Genomic DNA, 22,005 nt, shown 5'->3' on the forward strand with positions numbered 1-22,005 from the left:
AAGAGTGCTTTCATCATTCAACATTTGCTGTTATTCACATACAGTTGAAGTCAGAAATGTATATACACTTAGGTTTGAGTCATTAAAACTCTTTTTTCAACCACTCCACAAATGTAAACTATAGTTTTGGCAAGTTGGTTAAGACATCTACTTTGTGCATAATACAAGTAATATTTCCAACAATTGTTTATAGACAGATTATTTTATTTACAATTCACTGTATCACAATTCCAGTGGGTCAGAAGTTTACATACACTAAGTTGACTGTGCCTTTAAACAGCTTGGAAAATTCCAGAAAATTATGTCATGGCTTTAGAAGCTTCTGATAGGCTAATTTGCATTGTTTGAGTCAATTGGAGGTGTACCTGTGGATGTATTTCAAGGCCTAACTTCATACTCCGTGCCTCTTTGCTTGACATCATTGGAAAATCAAAAGAAATCAGCCAAGACCTCAGAAAAAAAATTCCACAAGTCTGGTACATCCTTGGGAGCAATTTCCATATGCCTGAAGATACCAAGTTCATCTGTACAAACAAACAATAGTACGCAAGTATAAACACCATGGGACCACGCAGCCATCATACCACTTAGGAAGGAGACGCGCTCTGTCTCCTAGAGATGAACGTATTTTGGAAAAGTGCAAATCAATCAGAGAACAGCAGCAAAGGACCTTGTGAAAATGCTGGGGGAAACAGGCACAAAAGTATCTATATTCACAGTAAAACAAGTCCTATATTAACGTAACCTGAAAGGCCGCTCAGCAAGGAAGAAGCCACTGCTCTAAACCCAACATAAAAAAGCCAGACTACGGTTTGCAACTGCACATGGGGACAAATATTGTACTTCTTGGAGAAATGTCCTCTGGTCTGATGAAACAAAAATAGAACTCTTTGGCCATAATGACCATTGTTATGTTTGGAGGAAAAAGGGGGAGGCTTGCAAGTCGAAGAACAACATCCCAACCGTGAAGCACGGGGGCGGCAGCATCATGTTGTTGGGGTGCTTTGCTGCGGGAGGAACTGGTGCACTTCACAAAATAGGTGGCATCATGAGGGAGGAAAATTATGTGGATATATTGAAGCAACATCTCAAGACATCAGTCAGGAAGTTAAAGCTTGGTCGCAAATGGGTCTTCCAAATGGACAATAACCCCAAATATACTTCCAAAGTTGTGGCAAAATGGCTTAAGGACAACAAAGTCAAGGTATTGGAGTGGCCATCACAAAGCCCTGATCTCAATCCCATAGAAAAGTTGTGGGCAGAACTGAAATAGCCTGTGCGAGCAAGGATGCCTACAAACCTGCCTCAGTTCCACCAGCTCTGTCAGGAGGAATGGGCCAAAATTCACCCAACCTATTGGGGGAAGCTTGTGGAAGGCTACCCGAAACGGTTGACCCAAGTTAAACAATTTAAGAGCAAAATTACCAAATACTAATTGAGTGTATGTAAACTTCTGACCCACTGGGAATGTGGTGAAATAAATAAAAGCTGAAATAAATAATTCTCTCTACTATTATTCTGACATTTCACATTCTTAAAATAAAGTGGTGATCCTAACAGACCTAAGACAGGGAATTTTTACTAGGATTAAATGTCAGGAATTGTGAAAACTGAGTTTAAATGTATTTGGCTAAGGTGTATGCAAACTTCCGACTTCAACTGTACATGCACTGTTTTTGGAAAGATGAGGTATCTCAAACTTTGACTGTTACACACTAAAACGCCATGGTGAGCGCCAAAACTATTGGGACAATGACACATTTTGTTGTTTTGGCTCTGTACTCCAGCCCTTTGGATTTGAAAAGATACAAATACTATGAAGTAAAGACTGACAGCTTTAATCTGAGGGTATTTTTATCCATATCAGGTGAACTGTTTAGAAATTACAGAATCTTTTCACTTTGCCATTATGTGTAGAGGGATGAGAGAAAAAAATCTTATCCATTTTGAATTCAGGCTATAACGCAACAAAATGTGGAATAAGTCAAGGGTCAATGGGTATGAATACTTTCTGAAGGCACTGTATATCCCCTACAATGTCAAATTAGAATGCAAAATGCCTTCTCAGCTTTCAATTTGCAAAATAAATACTGCCGTGTGTATCAATCACTCAATTGGCCAGAGCCTGCATTTCAAGTAGGATCTAATCTTGTGATCTTTTCATTTTCCTCTGTAAATGAGGAACCTCTTCATAGAGGGACTCCCTTAGTCGTCAGCCAGGAGACACTGTTGGTTCACAGCCTTATGGATGCTCTTGTCTCGGGATCAACGATAACACGGTTACCATGGCTACAGCACCTTATCATTCTCATATTGCATTACAAATGGTTTAACAGTGAGGAGAAAGATATACATTTTTTCAATTGATGTGTAGTACAGAATCGTCATCTACTTAATACTATTCATCTGTGATTGGACATACATACGAGGGTAAGCATGGAACAGACCTTGGAGCTCACTCAGAGGGGGATATTATTCTTACTGAAATGTTGTTTAAAAGGCATTAAACTGATTACCAGACAAGTAATGGATCAAAATCTATTTAAATGTGAAAGAAAGCTTGGCTTCATACAGCTTATCACTTGCTTTATCTTAAGTGTTTTTCTCTTCACTGCAAAACCATTTGTAATGAAATATGAGAATGAAAAGGTGATGTTGCTATGGTAACCATGTTATCGTTGCTTTGAGACAAGAGCCTCCATAAGGCTGTGAACTAGGGGGGTGCCAACATGGCCATACACGTATTTGTAATCGTATCCGTAATTGACAGTTAATAGTCGGATCGGATGATACTCGTGATCGGAAAAACTTTCAGAGGTCAGTTTGCTGTCACTCAGTCAGAATGTGCATTAGCATTTCAACTTTTTTTCCCTACCCTTGCCCCAATAGTTAGATATTATGCACATTGATACACTACATGACCAAAAGTATGTGGACACCTGCTCATCGAACATCTCATTCCAAAATCATGGGCATTAATATGGAGTTGATCCCCCTTCTGTTTCTACAACAGCCTCCACTCTTCTGGGAAGGCTTTCCACTAGTAGTTGGAACATTGCTACTGGTACTTGCTTCCATTCAGCCACAAGTGCATTAGTGAGGTTGGGCAGTGATGTTGGGCAATTAGGCCTGGCTCTCAGTCGGAATTCCAATTCATCCCAATTGTGTTTGATGGGTTTGCGGTCAGGGCTCTGTGCAGGGCAGTCAAGTTCTTCCACACCGATCTCGACAAACCATTTCTGTATGGACCTCGTTTTGTGCACGGAGGCATTGTCATGCTGAAACAGGAAAGGGCCTTCCCCAAACAGTTGCCACAAAGTTGGAAGCACAGAATCGTCTAGAATGTCATTGTATAGCCCGTAGCATTAAATTTTCCCTTCACTAGAACTAAGAGGCCTAGCCTGAACCATGAAAAACAGCTCCAGACCATTATTACTCCTCCACCAAACTTTACAATTGACACTATGCATTCGGGCAGGTAGCATTCTCCTGGCATCCGCCAAACCCAGATTCGTCCGTCTGTCTGCCAGCTAGTGAAGCGTGATTCATCACTCCAGAGAGCACGTTTCCACAGCTCCAGAGTCCAATGACGGCGAGCTTTACACCACTCCGTCCGACACTTGGCATTGCGCATGGTGATCTTTGGCTTGTGTGCGCCTGCTCGGCCATGGAAACCCATCTCAAGAAGCTCCCAACGAACGGTTCTGGTGCTGACATTGCTTCCAGAGGCAGTTTGGAACAGTGTAGTGAGTTTTGCAGCAGAGGACAGACAATTTTTACACTCTACGCTGTCCCATTCTGTGAGCCTGTGTGGCCTACCACTTTGCAGCTAAGCCGTTGTTGCTCCGAGACGTTTCTATTTGACAAACTAACTTGTTGGAAAGGTGGCATCCTGTGACGGTGCCACGTTGAAAGTCACTGAGCTCTTCAGTAAGGCCATTCTACTGCCAATTTTCTATGAAGATTGCGTGTGATTTTCTATGAAGATTGTGTGCTCGATTTTATACACCTGTCAGCAACCCGTGTGGCTGAAGTAGCCGAATCCACTAATTTGAAGGGGCATTCACATACTTTTGTGTATATAGTGTAGCTTGATAGCAAACATCCTCGCTGCGTGATTTATCATAGTAGCAGGCACCAGCAATCTAAATCATTAGTCCCAAAACATGCAAGGAAAAGTGGTTGGATGAAATTATGAAGCGACTGGAAGGAGAAATACAGCTTCACTTTATCCAATTGGAGAAGCAGGATCATCTGTCGCAGCCGGCCGTGACCGGGAGACCCATGGGGCGGCGCACAATTGGCCCAGTGTCGTCCAGGTTAGGGGATAGATTGGCCGGCAGGGATGTCTTTGTCCTATCTCGCACTAGTGACTCGCCGCATTATTGCGGCTGGCTTCCGGGTTAAGTGGGCATTGTGTCAAGAAGCAGTGAGGCTTGGTTGGGTTGTGTTTCAGAGGATGCACGGCTCTTGACCTTCGCCTCTCCCTACCCGAAAATAACTTTTTTTTCTGATCATGGATAATTACAAAACATACTTGGATCATAATCGTATCCAGAAAATTGCCCATACATGTTACGATACTCGTTTTGTCCGATTACTCGTGACACCCCTACTGTGAACCCGCCGCGCTTCATGAGGACTAAGCGAGTGCAGGCGCTGGACAAGAGAGAGATAAAATCAAATAAAAAATAAATCCTGCCATGTGTATCAAAGTGAAAAATGAGAAGTATTGAGAAGGCATTTTGCATACTAAGTTTACATAGTAGAGGATATACAGTGCCTTCCGAAAGTATTCATACCCCTTGACTTATTCCACATTTTGTTGTGTTACAACCTGATTTCAAAATGGATTAAATACACTACCGTTCAAAAGTTGGGGGTCACTTAGAAATGTCCTTGTTTTTTAAAGAAAAGCAAATTTTTTGTCAATTAAAATAACATCAAATTGATCAGAAATACAGTGTATACATTGTTAATGTTGTAAATGACTATTGTAGCTGGAAACAGCAGATTTGTTATGGAATATCTACATTGGCATACATAGGCCCATTTTCAGCAACAATCACTCCTGTGTTCCAATGGCACGTTGTATTAGTTAATCCAAGTTTATAATTTTAAAAGGCTAATTGATCATTAGAAAATCCTGTTAGCACAGCTGAAAGCTGTTGTCTTGATTAAAGAAGCAATAAACTAGCATACTTTAGACTAGTTCAGTATCTGGGAATCAGCATTTGTGGGTTTGATTACAGGCTCAAAATGCCCAGAAACAAAGACCTTTCTTCTGAAACTCGTCAGTCTATTCTTGTTCTGAGAAAGTAAGGCTATTCCATGCGAAAAATTGGCAAGAAACGAAAGATCTCGTACCACCTTGTGTACTTCTCCTTTCACAAAACAGAGCAAACTGGCCCTAACCATAATAGAAAGAGGAGTGGGAGGCCCCGATGCACAACTGAGTTAGAGGACAAGTACATTAGAGTGTCTAGTTTGAGAAACAGATGCCTCACAAGTCCTCAACTGGCAGCTTCATTAAATAGTACCCACGAAACACCAGTCTCAACGTCTCAACGTCAACCATGGCGACTTCGGGATGCTGGCCTTCTAGGCAGGTGTCGCAGTGACATCATAAACATTCTATTGAAATAGTTACTTCCATAGTGTAGTCTTTTGTTTAGACATGTAGCTAGCTAGCTAAAGAATGAACCATAATCCCAACTCATAATGTTACTACCCTGCATGAATCGGCAGGTAGCTAACCAACCAGGTTCAATGTTAGCTAGCTAACATTAGGCTATAACTAGCAATGCAAATGGATCTGAGATATGAATAATATTACTACATATCATACATGTAACGTTAGCTCACTACCCAGCCAGCTAACATTAGCTAGCTAGCTAACAGTACACTTTAACTGGAAATGAAAATGACTTCCTGACAAAGTTAGAAATGTGTAATATCTGAAAATGTAGCTAGCTAGACTATCTTACCCGTGTATACATGGACGGACGCTTCTCCCTCTCTGTCACAGATGCCATGGTTGCCCTTAGTTTGAAGATGTAATCCGGAGACAGGTGTTTTGTACAACAGCCTTGTGTGTTCCATTTTTGACTCTGTCTGAATATTTGCAATCAAACACCAGAATTTCCTCCTTCTCCTTAGCTATCATACTCTAATACTCTTTCAAAACTCGGTCCTCCAGAAAGTGAAGAGCAACACTTATGCAGTTCTACTACGTGATATCTTTTTTTTTTTAAACATGTTAGAAAGGATTACACATACTGACCATCTCATGTTATAGACAGAAGCGTTCTACATGGCAGACCAATCTGAACTCATCTCTCGGCATGTCCAGCCCACTCATTATCTCAGCCAATCATGGCTAGCGGGAAGGTTGCTGCCTTTTTTCCGTGGCTAAACCAACTAGGCTGGTAATTTAACAATTGTATTCATATTTTATTATTAAGGCACATGAAAGTTCACATGTTCAAGAAGGCATTTGCCAAAAAAACATATTTTTTTTCTTTTAAAGATTACGTTCAAATGGCACTCCTGTGAAGTAGTGACGTGCGACATACACCTAGTTTCCTGAAACGAGTCACAAATGGCAGCATGATTCAATAAAAGTTGAATTTTTATGCAGTAAGCAGACCTATATTTGTTTGTCTACTGCCTGCATACAGGAGGGTTTTATTATTAAAACTGGAAGAATAAATCGGTAGGGGACATTCTACCTACCACTTGTAGAGTACTCAAAACCATTCTAAACCATGTTAAGATTCATTAAGTACAGGAAAAAGGTATGTTATGCCACGTACACACACACACTGCATTCATACTGCAATGCAGATCTGATTGAATTCACCCTTGGGAAGTGATGAATGAGCAATCAAAATCGAATTTGAAAAAGTGCAATCTATGTGTATCTTTAGTGTTTACCCTGAACCAGCCCTTAAAGTATGTATGATGACTATTGGTCTGTTCGGAAATAATTTATATGAACTGAACTGTACAGGACCTGAAAACAACTGTAATCTATAGCATGTTGCCTCTGGTAATGGTGAACTGCTAGAATCCTTAATGGACAATGTTCTAAATTATGTTGTAAAATTGACTACCATCAACAGATATTTGAAAACAAAGGGTTTACTCATTTCAACTTGAGGGAATGGGTTTGTATGGTAATGGAAGGAGATCATTGCAATGCTTGGAATTACCATCCACCTGTCATGCACCCAGACAATCTCAGTAAGATTAACGCACACTCATGGAGTCTCAGCAAGTAACATACCATGCTTGTCTAGCTGCATGGCTTAGCTGCTGTGACTCAACATTCTAAGACACCATAGTTTCAAACCAAAAGCACAATATTGCAACTAATCATTAATGTGCAACAAACAGTTCCATAATAATGCATGTCAATTATGTTATTGGGGCAGTTATTTGCTATAAAAAAAAACATTTGTCTGTTTTCTCTGTCATTTCAATTAACTTAAAAACAAAAATATGTATATAGAAAATGCCATTAGGTTGACATTTTGCGCAATGCACCTGTGGCTTTATACCCTATTGAAATAATGGATGCAAATAGGACATTGTTGACCGTGTGGCCCTGCGGTCATTTAAAATTCAAGTCACACACAGACATCTGTTCACAGACACTATGGTGGCACCCAGCAAACCACCCAGAGTCCAGGCGTTACCATGTAGCATACAATACAGTAGCAGCGCGCATCCTACCTTCCACGACCACCACCTCCGTATTGAAAGACACCTCTTTATTTGAATAGCTCGGCGTGGGTTCATCTCCCTCGAACAGTTGGTTCACCTCGCCCTGGATGTCTGACATGTCGCTCTTGGAAAAGGCTGTCACTGTAAACCTCTGGCTCATGGTGTCGTCGGCAGTACCTCACAACGTTGAGACAAGCGGCGGGTCTCCTGCCTTGGCGGCGACACGGTGGAGGAATTCACCAAGGATGCAGATGCAGACAGACACTCCTGTCAGCTATTAAGAGGGCTGTTCACCGACTCAAGTGATTGTCCTTTGTATTATTGACCAGCAACAACAAGTTTCCCTCTGTCTTGTATTTGGAAACTGCGGCGTTTTGTTCGTTGATATGAGATATTGAATGATGAGAATGCTATCACGTCAACCGGTGTCTGGAAACGGTTACGCATATGGATCCTAGAGGCGGTGGATCATCAGCAAAGATGTAGGATAGACAGTAGCCTAAAGCCCGACAGATGGCGATATTGAGTCGTTCCAAAGGCATCCTATGCAGCCGGCAATACACTCGCCCTCTGAGCACCGGGCCAAACCAAAACCATAATTGGAGACGGGGGGATCCAATCATACAACTAGGCTAGAGTAGTACTACATAGTATAAAGCCAGTAGCTACGGTGGGAAAATCATTTCCAATCCATCAATTTCATCATGATATATTATTCAGGAAGTCAAATTGGTCTCTCTAAATGGAAATGATGTTCCGGAACTGGTCCACGGGGGCCTTGGATTGTGAAGGGGAAAAACAATTGCGCAAGGCGTGTAAGGGGAACTGAGCAACAGCTCATCTCTCTCTCTCTCTCTCTCTATTCTTAACAAACCCTCAATTCTGTGAGCTAACGTGTAACAAATAAAGAAGAACAGGGACATTTAACATGGTAAATTCATAAGCACATAAGAATTGTATAGAAAATTATATTTTTGGTTTCTAGTAGGCTACGTAATTAGAGAAGGACTGTTTCTCTGAACCTCAGGCAAAAGGCTCAAGCAAGCCTGTTGCTCTCCCCAGTCAGAGGCTGAGCAACCTATCCTCCTTATTTGGGTTTAGAAAACACATGTGAAGGCCACACTTGTGGCATTAAAACACTCCTCATGTTTATGCAACCTAATAAATCACACTAAGAATACTTCCACAACCACCGTTATATTTTGATTCAATTGATAAAATCAACATAAATTGTCCCACCCTAGTCTTTATTGATAGAGATGCATGTGACATTGCACAGCAGTAAACTTGCTTATTTGTCCTTTATACATTTGTTATTGATTTCAATATGGAAAGAAAACCAGGTACTGGTGTTTGTATGTTTCTTGATGAGTAAAAGGTATATTTTTGTGTAACAATAGTAGCAGTTCGTTCAACTGGGGGAGGTGAGGAGGGAGGTGGACATAGGATTTTCACCCTGGTGATGAAAAGGGGCCATGACTGAAAGAGATTGGGAATTACTGATCTAGCAAATTATTAGCAAAAATACAGATGGGCAACCCCATGCTTTAGCCACTACGCTGCATCAGTTGGGCTACAGGTGATAATGCTTATTACTAAATAACACACCAGCCTGATAATATGGACCAATACAGTGCCTTGCGAAAGTATTCGGCCCCCTTGAACTTTGCGACCTTTTGCCACATTTCAATCTTCAAACATAAAGATATAAAACTGTATTTTTTTGTGAAGAATCAACAACAAATGGGACACAATAATGAAGTGGAACGACATTTATTGGATATTTCAAACTTTTTTAACAAATCAAAAACTGAAAAATTGGGCGTGCAAAATTATTCAGCCCCCTTAAGTTAATACTTTGTAGCGCCACCTTTTGCTGCGATTACAGCTATAAGTCGCTTGGGGTATGTCTCTATCAGTTTTGCACACATTGTTGCCAAAAAGTTAAATTTTGGTTTCATCTGACCAGAGCACCTTCTTCCACATGTTTGGTGTGTCTCCCAGGTGGCTTGTGGCAAAATTTAAACAACACTTTTTATGGATATCTTTAAGAAATGGCTTTCTTCTTGCCACTCTTCCATAAAGGCCAGATTTGTGCAATATACGACTGATTGTTGTCCTATGGACAGAGTCTCCCACCTCAGCTGTAGATCTCTGCAGTTCATCCAGAGTGATCATGGGCCTCTTGGCTGCATCTCTGATTAGTCTTCTCCTTGTATGAGCTGAAAGTTTAGAGGGACGGCCAGGTCTTGGTAGATTTGCAGTGGTCTGATACTCCTTCCATTTCAATATTATCGCTTGCACAGTGCTCCTTGGGATGTTTAAAGCTTGGGAAATCTTTTTGTATCCAAATCCGGCTTTAAACTTCTTCAGAACAGTATCTCGGACCTGCCTGGTGTGTTCCTTGTTCTTCATGATGCTCTCTGCGCTTTTAACGGACCTCTGAGACTATCACAGTGCAGGTGCATTTATACGGAGACTTGATTACACACAGGTGGATTGTATTTATCATCATTAGTCATTTAGGTCAACATTGGATCATTCAGAGATCCTCACTGAACTTCTGGAGAGAGTTTGCTGCACTGAAAGTAAAGGGGCTGAATAATTTTGCACGCCCAATTTTTCAGTTTTTGATTTGTTAAAAAAGTTTGATATATCCAATAAATGTCGTTCCACTTCATGATTGTGTCCCACTTGTTGTTGATTCTTCACAAAAAAATACAGTTTTATATTTTTATGTTTGAGGCCTGAAATGTGGCAAAAGGTCGCAAAGTTCAAGGGGGCCGAATACTTTCGCAAGGCACTGTATGTTAGACTCATTTCTAAAAGGGAAAATTATATTTGAATGCTGTCACCATCATTTTATTTTAATTAATTTTGGCGTAAGGGCTGCTTTCAGTACAACAACAAAAAACGTAATGCAAAATTAAACGAAAATGCTGCTTTCCTGAACGACCCTTTGAAAAACAGGGAAGGGCTCGGTTGTGGGTTGAAAATGCACCACTGCACTTCAAATACGTCACCCATTGCCTCAAGCCACACCCCACCAAACGGCGCAAATGTACAGTAGGCTACCTCAAAATCTGTTCAAGAACATTGAAGAACGTTTTAAGGAAATGTGTCATTCAGTACAAGGTGTTACTCAGCATAGCAAGCATTCAATTTGAATTTAACTGAACACACCCCAGAACTAACTTTCTCACAGTTGTTCTACAAAAAAATACCAAGCGCTGTTCCTTTCTGAACTGTTAGAGTTAGACCAACAGTTTAAAGTAATACAACAATTAGTGGTATTTCAGTTGTTATCTGGAAAGTTTGGGATGTATTTTCCAATCAAAATTCTCCAGAAACCACATATAAATTTCCTATATTAAAAAAATGTTATCTTCTGAAGTCCTGGGGAGGGTGTTGACCCCGGAACCCATTGAACCTGACCCCACAATGTGCAACACAAAGTTACGTCCTTGGGTTCGTACATAAAACATTCTTCATTCCGCCTGCAAAGGTGTTAATTGTGCCCCACGTTCAGCCAGGGGTAACTTAATGTAGCATGAGTGAAACTAGATCCCACACATTGTGGTGTTGACGAGAATTTAAAAAACTGTTGGGGGAGGTTCTCTTCTTCCATTTCCTCTGAAAACCGGAACACCCATTTGTTGACGACCCTGCTTAGGCTAAGCCAGGGATAAACAAGACTGCTGCAACCTGATTGGTTGAATGCAACACCTGGGACTAGCATTCTTAGGTATTAGACATTAGGGCCAAAGCCACATATGAGGACACTGAGGTCGGGACATCTGTCATTTTTTTGTTATTATTTTATATTTTGGGGGTACTCAGGCAGGGTCTCAACTTGTTAGAATACACAGGGTTGCAATTTCGAAACTTGGTTGTGCATCAGTAGTTTTGCTTTTGTTCACTGACAGTCACTAAATTAGCCCATGTCAGTAAAAAAATGTAAATTGGTAAATTATTCTAGTTAGTCTAGCTATCTGTCTAAACTTGCAGTAATCATGGCCGAATTAACGACACACACCCAGGGGCCCTGACCTCCAGGGGGCTCTCACTAAGATATCATATTAATATGGCATAAGTCATGGCAAAATGTGTAGAATTGCAAGAAATTAGCTTTTAAAACTGCAAAAATCTCTCCCCACCCCATGGCAAAATGTTTAAATTACAGGAAATGTACTGTACAACTGCAACAACAACAAAAAATGCATTTTATTGCCTTGTATTAATAAGATACTTAATCTGCTAACAGATCCCTCTATACTTATTACCCTAACTCTTTTCACACACCAATACGTACTCTCCTGAATGGATGACAATAATATCCCGAGTTACCATTCTGAAGATCGAAAAAGTCATAAATTCAGCAAAAAAAGAAACAACTCTGTCTTTCAAAGATAATTTATTAAATATCCAAATAACTTCACAGATCTTCATTGTAAAGGGTTTAAACACTGTTTGCCATGCTTGTTCAATGAACCATAAACAATTAATGAACATGCACCTGTGGAAGGGTCGTTAAGAAACTAACAGCTTACAGACGGTAGGCAATTAAGGTCACAGTTCTGAAAACTTAGGACACTAAAGAGGCCTTTCTACTGACTCTGACAAACACCAAAAGAAAGATGCCCAGGGTCCCTGCTCATCTGTGTGAACGTGCCTTAGGCATGCTGCAAGGAGGCATGAGGGCTGCAGCCCATCTTCCCCATTACCCCCAGTGTTTTTATACCTGTGTTCTCTGTTTGTCTGTTGCCAGTTCGTTTTGTCCGTTAAGTCTACCAGCGTTATTCCCCTTGCTCCTGTCTTTTTCTATAGTTCCTGTTTTTTAGTTTTCCAGGTTGACGATTCTGCCTGCCCTGACCCTGACTGTTGTTCTGTACCTTGTCACACCGCCCTGGATTATTGACCTCTGGCTGCCCTGACCATGAGACTGCCTGCCGTTCTGTACCTTTTGACTCTGATCTTGATTACTGACCTCTTCCTGCCCTTGACCTGTCGTTTTGCCTGCCCCTGGTCTAGTAGTAAACTTTTGTTACTTCAACACTGTCTGCATATGGGTCTTCCCTAAAACATGACCCAAAAATACTCACATCTGTAATCACTGTCAAATGTGATTCTACAAAGTATTGACTCAGGTGTGTGAATGTTTATGTAAATTAGACATTTCTGTATTTAATTTTCAATAATTTAGCAAAAACTTCTAAAAACATGTCTTCACTTTGTCATTATGGGGTATTGCGTAAAGATGGGTGAGAACCCTCCCAATTTAATAAATGTTGAAATCAGGCTGTAACACAACAAAATGTGGAATAAGTCAAAGGATATTAATATTTTCAGAAGGCCAAAGTTTGTGTGTTGATCCCTAGATATATTCTCCAGGCGTACTCAGAGGGAATTGTTGATAGAATGGCACCAGAGGGGTTGACTGCCATTTTACGGGCTCCTAACCAACTGTGCTATTTTGTTAGCATTTTCGTGTTTGTAACTTATTTTGTACATCATGTTGCTGCAACTGTCTCTTATGACTGAAAATAACTTCTGGACATCAGAACAGCGATCACTCACCTCGAACTGGACAAATATTTTTTTTTTAATGAGTCCGACGCAAAGCGTATACTGCTTTCTCGGGAACAGGCCCAAATCCCTAGAATTATGTGTGAAAAAAAAGATAGCAAAAGAGGGCCGAGGTCGGGCTGCCTTCTGAGAATTCGTAGACGAGTGAGTAAACCTCCATTACCATCCATTCTATTGGCCAAAGTGCTAACATTGGAAAACAAAATGGATGATATACAAATCAAAACTATCCTACAAACGGGACATTAAAAACTGTAATATCTTGTGTTTCACCGAGTCGTGGCCGAACGACTACAAGGATAATATAGAGCTGCCGGGATTTTCCATCCATCAGCAGGACAGGGAAGTTACATCTGGTAAGACGAGGGTGGGTGTGTCTATTTGTCAATAACAGCTGGTGCGCGATGTCTCAAGGTATTGCTCGCCTGAGGTAGAGTACCTTATGATAAGCTGTAGACCACACTATCTACCAAGGGTGTTCTCATCTATATTATTTTTAGCCGTCTATTTACCACCACAAACCGATGCAGGCACTAAGACCGCACTCAACCAACTGTATAAGGCCATAAGCAAACAAAGAAATGCTCATCCTGAAGTGGCGCGCCTAGTGGCCAGGGACTTTAGTGCAGGTAAACTTATATCCGTTTTACCTCATTTCTACCAGCATGTCAATGTGCAAGCAGAGGGAAAACAACACTGAACCACCTTTACGCCACACAAATATATGCATACAAAGCTCTCCCCCACCCTCCATTTGGCAAATCTGACCATAATTATATCCTCTTGATTCCTACTTACAAGCAAAAACTAAAGCAGGAAGTACCAGTGACTCACTCAATACAGAAGTGGTCAGATGACACTGATGCTACAGGACTGTTTTGCTAGCACAGACTGAAATATGTTCCAGGAATCATCCAATCGCATTGAAGAGTATACCACCTCAGTCATTGGCTTCATCAATAAATGCATTGACGACGTCGGCCCCACAGTGACCGTACACGTACATATCCCAACCAGAGGCCATGGATTACAGGCAACATCCACATCGAGCTAAAGGCTAGAGCTACCACTTTCAAGGAGCGGGACACTAATCTGGACACTTCTTAGAAATCCCGCTATGCCCTCAGACGAACCATCAAACAAGCAAAGCGTCAATACAGGATTAAGATTGAATCCTACTATGACGCTGGTCAGATGTGGCAGGGCTTGAAAACTACTACGGAGTAGAGAGAAACCAGACGCGAGCTGCCCAGTGAAGCAAGCCTACCAGATGAGCGAAATGCCTATTATGTTCGCTTCGAGGCAAGCAACACTGAAACATGCATGATAGCACCAGCTGTTCTGGATGACTGTGTGATAAACGCTCTCAATAGCCAATGTGAGCAAGACCTTTAAACAGGTCAACATTCACAGAGCCGTGGGGCCAGACGTGTACTCAAAGCGCGGACCAACTGGCAAATGTCTTCACTGACATTTTCAACCTCTCCCTGACCAAGTCTGTAATACCTACATGTTTCAAACAGATCACTATAGTCCCTGTGCCCAAGAAAGCAAAGATAACCTGCCTACATGATTACCACCCCGTAGCACTCACGTCTACAGCCATGAGGTGCTTTGAAAGGCTGGTCATGGCTCACATCAACAGCATCCTCCCGGATACCATAGACCCACTCCAATTCGCATACCGCCCCAGCAGATCCACAGATGACGCAATCTCAATCGCACTCCACACTGCCCTTTCCCACCTGGACAAAAGGAACACCTATGTGAGAATGCTGTTCATTGACTACAGCTCAGCGTTCAACACCATAGTGTCCACAAAGCTCATCAATAAGCTACAGACCATGGGACTTAACACCTCCCTCTCAAACTGGATCCTGGACTTCCTGATGGGCCGCCCCAGGATGGCAAGGGTAGGTAACAACACATACGCCACGCTGATCCTCAATACTGGGGCCCCTCAGGGGTGTCTACTTAGTCCCTTCCTGTACTCCCAGTTCAACCATGACTGCGTGGCCAAACATGACTCCAACACCATCATTAAGTTTGGTGACGACACAACAGTGGTAGGCCTGATTATCGGCAATGATGAGACAGCCTATAGGGAGCAGGTCAGAGACCTTGCAGTATGGTGCCAGGACAACAACCTCTCTCTCAATGTGAGCAAGACAAAGGAGTTGATCGTGGACTTCACGAAAAGGCGGGAAGGACAGGCCCCCATTAACATCGACAGGGCTGTGGTGGAGCGGGTCGAGAGTTTCAGGTTCCTTGGTGTCCAGATCGACAATGAATTATCATGGTCCAAACACACCAAGACAGTTGTGAAGAGGGCACAACAATATCTTTTCCCCCTCAGGAGACTGAAAAAAATTGCCATGGGTCCCCAGAACCTCTCAACCTCTACAGCTTCGCCTTCGAGAGCATCATAACCGGTTGCATCCCTGCCTGGTATGCCAACTGCTCGGCATCTTACCATAAGGTACTACAGAGGGTAGTGCGTATGGCCCAGTACATCACTGTGGCCACGCTTCCTGCCATCCAAGACCTATATACTAGGCGGTGTCAGAGGAAAGCCCCAAAAATATTCAGACTTCAGTCACCCAAGTCATATACTGTTTTCTCTGCTACTGCATGGCAAGTGGAACTGGAGCGGCAAGTCTAGGACCAAAAGGCTTCTTAACAGCTTCTACTCCCAAGCCATAAAACTGCTGAACAATTAATCAAATGTCCACTGGACTATTTACATTGACATTATAATTTTTTACTTTTGTTTATTTGGTCAATATTTTCTTAACTCTTTCTTGAACTGCACTGTTGGATACGAGCATGTAAGTAAGCATTTCACAGTAAAGTCTACATGTTATATTCGGCGCATGTGACAAATAAAGTTTGATTTGTGTGACGACCCTCCCACTCTGTCTGCCGTATTCTCTCTCTGTTATTTCCTTATTAGGATGCTGGTGAGCGGAGTTGGGAGGGTCGTCAGCTACATGGGAAACACCTGGGCCCGGTGTCTCCCAGGATAAATACACCACTTCCCCATTCATGGAGGAGACTCTCTCCATGCAGACACCTTTATGGATTTTGTTGTGTTTCTTGGTGGTTTTTGGGTTGTTTGCGACAACATCTTTCAACACCCTGCATTATCACATTCATGCATGCAAAACACTCACTTACACTACTGATTACTGATTACACACACCATTGTATATTTTCCTTAGTTGCTTTAGTTAATAAATATATATTTTGTTACGCCTTATCTCCACGTTGTCTCCCTTTTGTTACGGGCTTTGAGCCGGTTCGTGACATTTGAAACATTAGACAAGTAAACAATCAATGCCAAATGTTTAAAGCTCTCTCTGCCTTGGGGTAAAAGATTGTCTCCCCCAGTGATTTAAGGTTATGTTTAGGTACTACGATAAAGGGCCAGTTGTTGATTTTGAGTATTGGTCTTATTTCTTTGTGAGAACATTATTTTGGGACATGAGATTCCCCAAGCTTCCTGTGAACCAATTTTTTGTTAATAAATCCCATTTGAGTGCTGAATTGCCTTGTCTATCTCTTGTTTTTGCACTACCACACGTGACACACTCCTCCACCTTCAGAGTTGTTACATAGCCTAAACATTGCAAAATGTCTATTTGCTCAAATAAGCATTTCAAACTTCAACACTCTCTCACAGATGTTCATTGTCACATGTGCTCCCTTTCTTTCTCGTGAGAGTCTCATCTTACTATAGAGGGGTCATATTAGTTTGTAGCCCAAACCGTTCGGACTATACAGACATTTTCGGGATGTCACCTGGTCTGACAAACACTGCTGGAACTCTGCCACCTTCCACTGCAGTGGTTGATAAAATGGCGAGGAGGAGTCTGGAAGCGACTTCACCTTTAACTTTCTCTATTGAGGGTTCACTCAAATATTGTTTTATGCTTTGTTTAAGGACTTAATATGGTCCACATGTAACCGGTGTGAAATGGCTAGCTAGTTAGTGGTCTGCGCTAGTAGTGTTTCAATTGGGGACGTCACTCGCTCTGAGACCTTGAAGTAAATTGAGTTGTTTCCCTTCTCTGCAAGGGCCGTGGCTTTTGTGGAGGTAATACTTCGTGGCAGGAAGTTGTTTTGTTCAGAGGGTCCCTGGTTCGAGCCCAAGTTGGTTGATGTTATCTTTTCAATGCCTTAATTTATGTTGTTACCAAAGGTTTTTCCTTAAAGTATAATTATTTTTTTGTATCATTTTGAGATGTCTACACACACAACTGCAAAGTCGTGAAGAGGGTACGGCAGCACCTCTTCCCCCTCTGGAGGCTGAAAAGATTTGCTATGGAGAGTATATTCTACAACTGCACCATCGAGAGTATAATGACTGGCTACATCACTGTTTGGTATGACAAATGTACCATTCTTGACCATAAAGCACTACAGAGGGAGGTGCGGATAGCCAAGTACATCACAAAATTGCCAAAGCCTCCTGTCACTCAAACCATAGACTGTTCACTCTATTACCATTCATCATATGGTACCAGAGCCCCAGCACTTGGACCAACAGGCTCCGAGACAGCTTCTACACCCAAGCCATAAGACTGCTAAATAGTCAATTAATGGTTCCCCAGACTATCTTCACTGACCCTATCTTGTACTGACCCTATGCACACTCACTAGACTAAATACATGTATACAGTGGCTTGCGAAAGTATTCACCCCCTTTGGCATTTTTCCTATTTTGTTGCCTTACAACCTGGAATTAATCCTTTTTTGGGGGGGGGGGTTGTATCATTTGATTTACACAACCTGCCTACCACTTTGAAGATGCAAAAAATGTTGTATTGTGAAACAAACAAGAAATAAGACAAAAAAACTGAAAACCTGAGCGTGCATAACTATTCACCCCCCCCAAAAGTCAATACTTTGTAGAGCCAACTTTTGTGGAAGTTACAGCTGCAAACCTCTTGGGGTACAGTATGTCTCTATAAGCTTGGCACATCTAGCCACTGGGACTTTTGCCTATTCTTCAATGCAAAACTGCTCCAGCTCCTTCAAGTTGGATGGGTTCCTCTGGTGTACATCAATCTTTAAGTCATACCACAGATTCTCAATTGGATTGAGGTCTGGGCTTTGACTAGGCCATTCCAAGACATGTAAATGTTTCCCCTTAAACCCCTCAAGTGTTGCTTTAGCAGTATGCTTAGGGTCATTGTCCTGCTGGAAGGTAAAACTCCATCCCAGTCTCAAATCTCTTGAAGACTGAAACAGGTTTCCCTCCATTTAGTGCCATCCGTCATTCCTTCAATTCTGACCAATTTCCCAGTCCCCGCCAATGAAAAACATACTCACAGCATGATGTTGCCACCACCATGCTTCACTGTGGGGATGATATTCTCGGGGTGATGAGAGGTGTTGGGTTTGCGCCAGACATAGCGTTTTCCATGATAGCCCAAAAAGCTACATTTTAGTCTCATCAGACCAGAGTACCTTCTTCCATATGTTTGGGGAGTCTAGCACATGGCTTTTGGCGAACACCAAACGTGTTTGCAATGGCTTTTTTCTGGCCACTCTTCCGTAAAGCCCAGCTCTGTGGAGTGTATGGCTTAAAGTGGCCCTATGGACAGATACTCCAATCTCCGCTGTGGAGGTTTGCAGCTCCTTCAGTGTTATCTTTGGTCTCTTTGTTGCCCCTCTGATTAATGCCCTCCTTGCTTGGTCCGTGAGTTTTGGTAAACGGCCCTCTCTTGGCATGTTTGTTGTGGTGCCATATTCTTTCCATTTTTTAATCATGGATTTAAAGGTGCTCTGTGGGATGTTCAAAGTTTTGGATATTTTTTTATAACCCAACCCTGATCTGTACTTCTCCACAACTTTGTCCCTGACCTGTTTGGCGAGCTCCTTGGTCTTCATGGTGCCGCTTGCTTGGTGGTGCCCCTTTCTTAGTGGCGTTGCAGACTCTGGGGCCTTTCAGAACAGGTGTATATATACTGAGATCATGTGACAGATCATGTGACACTTGGATTGCACACAGGTGGACTTTATTTAACTAATTATGTGATTTCTGAAGGTAATTGGTTGCAGCAGATCTTATTTAGGGGCTTAATAGCAAAGGGGGTGAATACATGTGCTCCCACCACTTTTCGGTTTTACATTTAAAAAAATGTAAACAATTTATTTTATTTTATTTCACTTCAACAATTTGGACTATTTGTGCATGTCCATTACATGAAATCCAAATAAAAATCAATTTAAATTACAGGTTGTAATGCAACAAAATAGGAAAAGTAACAAGGGGGTGAATAGGCACTGTATGCACTATATACATACTATTCACACACACTACATTGACTCACACACACACACTACATTGACGCTCCCACACAAATCCACACACATTCAAATATACCCACACATATACATAGGGGAGAGCCGGGTTGGAAGTAACACTTCGTGTTATTCCTATTTGCTCAGAGTTTGATAGAGCTAGAGCCACCAAATTTTATGACAAATAAAATATGTACCGTATACTATGTACAGTGCCTTGAGAAAGTATTTGTACCCCTTGACTTATTCCACATTTTGTTGTGTTACAGCTTGAATTCAATAAAGAAATTATAATCTCCAGGGTGCATCTCCAACAGCACCCTGGAGAAGCACCCTGGGCATGGACAAGCTAAATATTTTGCGTCCCTGCCTTTGGCAAAAGTGGGCACTGCTTATCATGGGGCAGGGTGCTGTTGGATACGCAGCACTGCTGCGCTGTAACTCAGTTTTGTTTGTACAGCTTGATTGGCCTGCGTTGTGTCAAGTCACTCTGGTTCACACTGACCATGTGTAGAAAGTAGTCCTTCACAACTTTTTCCAACTGATTTTTGCCAATAGTACCTGCTAAATTCAGGGCAGCAATGTTTTTGCAGTTCTCCATGGCTAACGTAATATTATTCAGTAATGTATTAGGGCAGTGCCACTTTACAACACCCAATAGGAATTGCACATGCGCACTATTGGCCTGGGGGCTGTAGGGCACAAGATGTTTTTACTAAACCACACTAAACTGTACTCTCATCTCCTGCCTGGTCATTTTCTCCACAGCACAAATATTACAGCGGCGATAAGGATGGGATTAAGCTTCTTCTACGGACATTGTTGAAGTGAAGAATGTTCCGTGCGTAATGAAACTCAATATAATGATGTAAATTGTCTGTTGTCTTCCGCCAGTAGAAGATTGCTTATGCTAAGCACTGCTAGCAGTCACAGCATTCGGGAGCTGCCAAGTAGCATGCCTATTAGTGTCCAGAATAGTGACACTGCCCTCTGGTGGTTAAAGTAAGAACTGTCATTGAACCCATTGACACTACGTGTATTAGGACAGATCCACGAGCGCTCACATAAATAGCCCTCATGCCACTGGGTGAGAGAAGTTATCATTGTTTTTCTGCAGAATAATGTGAGGTGATATGTGTTGATGGTGGTGTCTTGATCCAGCTCGGGAAATGCCACATCAAATTTCCGCTCTAGGCGGCTGCCTAATCCTACCTAATGAGAGGGCCAGCCATGGTGCCTAAACATTTAATTCTATTTAGAATCCCTATTAATTCATTAGCATCTCTGTGGGCCTGGTCATAAATATTTGTCATTTAACTTTTAAAATGTTTTACCTTTTATTGTGGCAGTAACACAACCAGTCCTGATGTTTTCATCTGATTGTCAAACAATCACTTCAAAGGGCTCCTTTACTCAGCTACCCATGCAAATTCATCAACTCGCAGCATATTTCCAGCCTCTAAACAGTGGCGAATGGAAAGAGACATCCGTTACACAAACACCAAAAAGTGTAATGACATTTGGCGATTGTCATTATGAAAGAATGATTGCCTCCACTGCTGTTCGTTGCCTCGGCCACTCATCTCTGCCTTGCCAAAATGTCAGTGTTCTTGTTGAACCACATTGCATTTACCAGTGTTGGCTAAAGGCCTACCACCCGTTTATGGTCATGATAAATAATTCTGTATTAGCCTTCTAATTTTCTCTGCATTTTGTTTTCATTATTGTGATAGGCTCAAGTTTTACTGGTACGGCGAACTCCCACTATTTATTTTGCCAGGACGCCATACCGGACTGTACCGCCTTACTTTCACCACTGGCTATAGCCTAATGTTAGCTAGCTAGCTACCGTTGAACATAGTTGGTTGGCTTAAGCTACCTGCAGATTCATACTACAGCATTTCATGCATGGTGGCTAGCTATGACAATCTTTTAGTAGCATGGGTTGGGATTATGGTTATAGCTAGCTAGCTAACAACATGCCTAAAAAAAGACTCCACTTCGCCAGATCATTACATGACCCACCAAGTTAGCCAGGTGTGTCTGGGGTGATTAGGGCCATTTATTGTATTTCATGAACATGTGTACATGTCTAGACAATAGTGACCCAACCACTTAGCTTGGTGTGGCTGGGGGTGGTTATAGCATTTCTTTCACATTTACCTATCAATTTAGACAAGTGTGTCTGGGTAAGCATCATTTAATAATTATGAAGTATTTATACTTGGTTCCGGCATGTGTCTGGCACCGTTTCCTATCTTAACTTAAAGAACATATTCTGGGCGTTCTGCCAGATGGTCATGACAGCCCCACTCCTATCTTTACCAGGCACAGGCAGAAACCAAGGATTGTTCATGACACCAAATACGAGATGATAATTTT

At 41.9% G+C, this 22,005-nt stretch overlaps 1 protein-coding gene across 1 annotated transcript in view; it reads right to left on the reverse strand.

The window, feature by feature from the left end:
- LOC112267067 (solute carrier family 12 member 5a) overlaps window positions 1-8,217 on the reverse strand; it is a 301,110-nt gene extending 292,893 nt beyond the window's left edge. Inside the window, 1 exon segment of the mRNA XM_024445133.2 lies at window positions 7,738-8,217. Coding sequence (XP_024300901.2) covers window positions 7,738-7,888 — 151 coding nt within the window. The 5' untranslated portion in view covers window positions 7,889-8,217.
- Window positions 8,218-22,005: the final 13,788 nt, after the last annotated feature.

Source organism: Oncorhynchus tshawytscha, linkage group LG02 (assembly GCF_018296145.1).
Source record: "Oncorhynchus tshawytscha isolate Ot180627B linkage group LG02, Otsh_v2.0, whole genome shotgun sequence".
Lineage (NCBI taxonomy): Eukaryota > Metazoa > Chordata > Actinopteri > Salmoniformes > Salmonidae > Oncorhynchus > Oncorhynchus tshawytscha.